Consider the following 6470-nt stretch of genomic DNA (forward strand, 5'->3'; position numbering starts at 1 on the left):
AGAACATGCGCTCTGACACTCAACGGGAGACCAAGGGGAAGGGTGAGCAAACGAAAGGTTGGCTACAGATGTCTCTAGGATGATCGACATCTTGCTTTCACAGACAATATAGGCAGCATTTGAGGTTTACAATGTTTTCGGTCCCCATTCCAGAAGCTCAGCTTATTCATCGGTATTTCCGTGTGAGTCAAGTGCAGAGGCACATGCCTGTCATCCCAGTATTTTGGAGGCCGAGGCAGGAGGAGACCTAGGTTTGCAGCCAGCCTCGGCTGCTTAGCAAGGCTCTCCACAACTTGGTGAGACCCTGCTGCAAAATTAAAAAAATAAATAAAATAGGGCTGGAGGTATAGCTGACAGGTAGAATGCCCCTGGATGATTCAATCCCTAGTATCATAATGCGCGCGCGCGCGCGCACACACACACACACACACACACACACACACACACACACTGCGCTGGGGATAGAGCTAGGAAGCAGAAATGCCACTGGGCTAATCTCTAGTACCAAATAAAATCTGCATGTAATCTGGAGAATTCTCTTCTTTCCCTTTCACTTATCATTTGAAAATACCCCTTCCTTAATAATCACATAGTTAAAAGAGAGACGCTGTGCATGCTCCACACACGGACGCTTCTTTACTAATCCCTCTACATAGCTGATGCCACCCCACACACACCAGAAGAGCTTCCAGTCCTCCCAGAGCCCCTCTCGCTGACTGGGGAGGCTGCGGTCTGCTGAGGAAAGACTCTGTGAAGGGACCACGCCCCCTGCTCCAGGACACACTGGACCTCAGCACAGCTGGTGGGAGAGTTTCCACTGAAGAAGAAATGACAACCCTTGTGACAACTGATGCGATTCAGGAGGGAAGAGCCTTGATGGAAGAGCCAATGGAACTAGAAATGGAAAGCAGAGGTGGGGAGAAAGTGAGAGGGAAAGAAGAGAGGAGACGCTGGGCGTGGCCGTGCACACCTGCGATCCCAATACATGGGTGACCGAGCCAGGAGGATCACAGGTTCGAGGCTAGCCTCAGCCAATTAGCGAGCCTCAGTTTCAAAACAAAGAGTGAAAAGATTCTTCCGTAGCTCAGAAGTAGAATCCTCCTGGTTTTGATCCCCAGTGCCAAAGAAGAGGAAGAAGAAGAAGAGGAGGAGGAGGAGGAGGAGGAGGAGGAGGAGGAGGAGGAGGGGAGGAGGAGGAGGAGGGGGAGAGGGGAGGAGGAGGAGAGGAGGAGGAGGACACAGACACAAGTGAGAAACAGATGAAGTAGAGAGGAGAGGGAGGGAGGGGGAGAGGGGACCACTGAAGGAAAACTTCAGTGAGAGAGGGAGGATGGAGAAGAGGCGAAGAGAGAAAAGGAGGGAGAGGAAAGGCACTGGGGGAAGTCCCCGAGCTGTTTAGATGATGCAGGGGAAAGTCTGGGCAAGGGTCGGGAAGGGAAAATGGAGCGAAGCACCTGGATGCATAAGCGAATGTGATGCTGAAGGCGAGGGAGGAGGCCAGCCGGCCCCCTCGGCCTCTCCTCACACCCAGGGCTGAAGTGGAGGAATGCCTCCCCGGCTGGCCAAATGCTTCTACCCTGCCCCCATGCCATGCCTCGAACCTTCACCTTAGGCGTCTCAGCCTTGCTCTGCTCTGCCCCTGCCTGGAACAGTCCCAACCCTCCAGCAGGGCTGGGAAGGGGTGATAAGAAGGACGGATTCCGGGAGAGCCATGGAGGGAGGAAAGTAGGCAGGGATAAGGATACAAAGGACAAGGACAAAAGGGGAAGGGGTAGGGGCTGGCAGACGGACAGACAGACTGTCAAGCAGGCTGATCACACAGGAAGGGGGCTCCGAAGCTCCTCTTTAGCCTCCAGCCTCTGTGCTTCCATTCTCAGCCTCCTTTTCAACCTCCTTCCTGCCCTACACCTCTGAGGTCTCCCCCCCTTTATAAAAAATCACTAGGACTTTACTGCCGGGCCTCATCTGGGCTCTGGGCTAAAAGGGAAGCGCCTGGGTGGGGGCAGCCGGGCAGCTGCGTGCACTCCTCCAGCTGGAGAGGTAGAGGCTGGACAGAGCACCTCCGGCTCTCCCCAGGCGGCAGCGGCAGCCCAAGCTCCTCCCCAGCACACGGGCAAGCCAAGCGCTGAACCCCACTCCAGCTGCTGGCGACTGTGCCTTTAAATTGCTGCTTTCGGAGGGTGCATCTAGGGGGAGGTGGGAGGGAGGGAAACATCTTCCTACCGGTCTGGTCTCCCTCCTCCCTCCCCTCCAAGACTCTCCAGGGTTTACAGAGTGATTGCTGCCCAAAAGAGAATCTTTGCTGGCTCCCTGGCCGGCAGGCTGTGGCCCTGCGCAGCCCAAGGCAAGCAGGGGCAGGAGCCTGTAGGGTTATCTGTGTCAAGATCATTGCCAGGGGAATAGTCCTGGCCCCTGGCTGCTAAAGACAGGGCAGAGGAGAAGAGGAAAGAGCGCGCAAGTCCTCCCTAGCCCGGCCCAGGGCTCCTCTGGAGCTGCCCAAGTTGGAGGAAGGCTCTGTACTTCTGGCTTTTGGTGCTCCCTCAGGGATAGCCCCTCTCACCTTGTCAGCCAGGCTGAGAAAGGTCTCTGAGGTCCCTGCGGAATGACAACACTTGTTCCTGCCACCCTCTCCTTCCTTCTCCTCTGGACCCTGCCAGGGCAGGTCCTCCTCAGGTGAGCTGAGTGGGGGTGAGGAGGAGGTGCATGTGAATACTGGCAGGGTGGGGGCAGCGGGACAGCAGGCACAGTTTCTTCTAAGTTTGCAAAAGCCCACAGTCCGGAGGGCTCCAGAGGAGGACACACCTCCCCCGAGAAGGCCCCGGGAGCTTTCCATTAGAGATGTCAAAATGTCAGCATTTCCCGGTGCTTTTGGCGGGGTGGACGGTCTCCTGGGACTTGGGCAGAGGTTTAGATAGCTGAACCCCAAAATGGAGGCCACCTGTCTTGCCACCCAACCCTGTCTCCCTAGCAGTTGGCCCACGTACTGCTCAGATCCCCAAAAATGACAACATCATCTGTTAGCTGCCTGCTCCAGTCTTCAAGGAGCACGGCTGTGCCCCCAGACCACATCAGGGTGGAGAAGGGCGACCCGAACCTCAGCCTTCTGTAATCACCTGGCTGCTCAGTGTCCCTCGAGAGTAACCAGTGGCAGTCATTTCCTGGGCTGGTAGGCAAGACATGCTTGGAGCTCCTTATAAACGCCCCCCGCCACTAACTGCAACTTCTTCCTTAGACCAGAGGCCAGGCTAGACTGACAGGGTGAACAGACCGGCAAAGGTAGCTATGGCTTCAACTTATAGACACACTGGTCGGCAGGAAGGCAGGGATGTGGAGCGGGACAGTAAACTTAGGAGTGAAAAGCAGCTCAGAGTGGAAACACAGCTCGGCTGGGTGGGTGAGAGGATACAGACAGCAGGGAACACAGCTGAGACTTGCTGGCCCTCCTGAAGGGGACCTGCCTCAAAGCCCAAGCTCCAGTGGCAGCATTCCCACTTGGGTTTGGAGACTGGAGCCAATTAAAGCAAGATGGTCCCTCAGAAGCCAGGTGTGGTGGTGCACACCTGTAACCTCAGTACTTAGGAGGCTGAAACAGGAGGATTGCAGGTTCAAGGCCAGCCTTAGCAACTTAGCAAGACCCTCAGCAACTTAATGAGACCCTGTTCCAAAATTTAAAAAATAAATAAATAAAAGGCCAGGCGTGGTGGCGCACGCTTGTAATCCCCGCGCTTGGGAGGCTGAGACAGGAGGATCGCGCAGGTTCGAAGCCAGCCTCAGCTACTTAGTGAGGCTCTCAGCAACTTAGTGAGACCCTGTTTCCAAATAAAATATAAAAATAGGGCTGGGAGTATAACCCAGAGGTAGAAAGCCTCTGGGTTCCACCTCCAGTACCACACCAATAAATAAATAAATAAATAAATAAATAAATAAATAAATGGGGCATGGGTGTAGCTTAGAGGGACAATACCCCTGAGTTCCCATCCCCAGTTACATAAAAAGAACCCTAAGAGTCTTGAGTTCAAGTCCTTTATTGTTCCTATGGAAACGGAGACTTAAAGAGAAAGGGCCTGCCCAATGTTTTTCTGACGTCCAGTAGCTGAAGCAGAGTTCTCCTCTCACCCCACCCCAGGGCCTTGCATGAAAGGCTGCCAATCCTGGATCCTCCTGGGACCTGCCAGTTTGGGGGATCTTTCCAGGAATGAAAGGGAAGGAGGAGTGGTTGCACACTTGGAAGCTTGGCAGGTCCTCAGACAAGGTGGCCCCAGAAGAGGGGGCCATAGCAGGAATTGGGGCTAAGGAAAGCTGTGCCCACAGCCCGTCCCAAGGCCCTAGGGCTGGTATTAGTCGGAGACGTGACCTGAGTGGAGCTGAGGACAGTGGAGAGGGTCTGCTGGCTTCAGGTGTATGGCCACGTGGCCTCCCAGAAGGCAGGTGGCAGGTGACCAGTAGCAGCAGCAGCACCTGGCTAGCATGGACATCCCACGGTGAAGTCACAGACTTCTGCTTGCTCCAGCACCGCCAGCGGCCTCCTCAGATTTTCACAGCCTACTTAGGCCACCTGCTCTGGTTGTTCCTGCAGGGCCAGAGTAAGGGCTTCCCTGCTCGGAGGATCCAAGGAGGCAGAACTCTAGGAGGTCATGGTGGGGCCGCCGCTGACCTTAGCCATTGGAGTTCCCTTAGAGCTCAGCCTGGGCTGCCTGCATCATTGGTACCTGGGTCTATTTCGTCTTAAAGAAAATAGCTCTGGCTTTGAATCTTGGCTTTATCATTTACTAACTGTATGATTATTAAGAAGCCACTTTCTTTCATGGATCATATACTTGGCCCTCCGTACCCATGGGCCCGACATCAGTGGATTCAATCAACGGTGGGTCAGATATATGCATATATAGTTTTAATGTTTTTAGACTTTTATTGGTGCATGGTAATTATACATCATAGTGAGACTGAAAGCGATACAAAGATAAATGCACACAGTACTTGGTATATTTTCCTCCAAATCCCACCCCATTCCCTTCTCTCCTCATACATGTTAGTGATATTGATAGGGATACCTTCACATATGAACATAACATCATCTGAACTGTTTCTTTCCTTGAGAAAATAGGGTACATACACACAATGGAATTTTACTCAGCCATAAAGAACAAAATTATATCATCTGCAGGAAAATAGATGAAACTAGATAATGTTATATTAAGTGCTATCAGGAAGTCAAGGGAGGTAGGTTTCCTCTTAAATGTGGAAACTAGAGAGAAAAGAGGAAACCAAAGGGACTTCAATAAAGTGAGGAGAGAGACCAGTAGAGCAGTGGAAGGAGACTGGGGGGAGATGAGGGGAGGGCAAAGACAAGGTTTGAAAAAGGGGACAGTTCCAAAAATGTTATGTCCATATATGAAGGTATCACCACCAACCTCACTAAGAGGGAGCAGGGTGGGTACGGAGGGAAGGACAGACATACGCTAAGTAATGTGTGTGGATATGAATGTATCATTTTGAACCTCGCTATGATGTATAATTAGAACACACCAATAAAAACATTTTTTAAAAACTGCACCTGTGCCGGGCGTGGTGGCGCACGCTTGTAATCCCAGCATTTGGGAGGCTGAGACTGGAGGATCGCGGTTTGCTGACAGCCTCAGCTACTTAGTGAGGCCCTTCGCAACTCAGTGAGACCCTGTTTCAAAATAAAGAATAAAAAATTGGGCAGGGGGTGTAGCTCAGAGGTCAAATGTCTCTGGGTTCCATCCCCAGACCTGCAAAAAAAAAAAAAAAAAACTGCACCTGTGCTAAACATGTGCAAACTTTTTCTGCCATTAATCCTTAAACGATATAGTATAAAACTATTGGCATAACATTTACTTTTGTTTTTTGGTTTTAGTCCTGGGGATTGAATGGAATTTTACACCTGAATTATGCCCCCAAGGCCTTTTGTATTTTTTATTTTGAAACAGGGTCTTGCTAAGTTGCTGAGGTGTGTTAGCTTTTATAAGTAACCCAAAGATTATTTTTATGGTACTGGGGTTCCTGGAAGCCCTTCTATCTCTGGGCTACACTCCCAGACCTATTTTATACTTTTTATTTCGAAATAGGGTCTCTTAAGCCAGCACCGCTGGCTTCGAACCTGCGCGATCCTCCTGTCTCCGCCTCCCAAGCGCGGGGATGACAAGCGGGCGCCACCACGCCCGGCATTACCGAAAGATTATTTTAAATATACAAAAGGATCCAGGTGTGGTGGAGCGCACTTGTAATCCCCGCGCTTGGGAGGCTGAGACAGGAGGATCGCACAGGTTCGAAGCCAGCCTCAGCTACTTTGTGAGGCTCTCAGCAACTTAGAGAGATCCTGTTTCCAAATAAGTATAAAATAGTATAGCCCAGAGGTAGAAAGCCCCTGGGTTCCACCCCCAGTACCACCAAAAAATAAATAAAATAAAATAAAATAAAATAAAGGGAAAAAAAAACTAGGGCTGGGG

The 6470-nt window shown here is 51.5% G+C and overlaps 1 protein-coding gene across 2 annotated transcripts in view; it reads left to right on the plus strand.

The window, feature by feature from the left end:
• Nucleotides 1–2557: 2557 nt before the first annotated feature.
• LOC308278682 (glycine receptor subunit alpha-4) overlaps nt 2558–6470 on the plus strand; it is a gene marked incomplete at both ends in the record, with an annotated part of 31844 nt that continues 27931 nt past the window's right edge. Inside the window, one exon of one of the 2 annotated variants that reach the window (XM_080718609.1) lies at nt 2558–2673. In XM_080718609.1, coding sequence (XP_080574735.1) covers nt 2603–2673 — 71 coding nt within the window. The remainder of the gene's footprint in view (nt 2674–6470) is intronic. The other variant, XM_080718608.1, reaches the window with a different exon arrangement.

The sequence above is a fragment of the Muscardinus avellanarius genome (assembly GCF_963383645.1).
Source record: "Muscardinus avellanarius genome assembly, chromosome: X".
Taxonomy (NCBI): Eukaryota; Metazoa; Chordata; class Mammalia; order Rodentia; family Gliridae; genus Muscardinus; species Muscardinus avellanarius.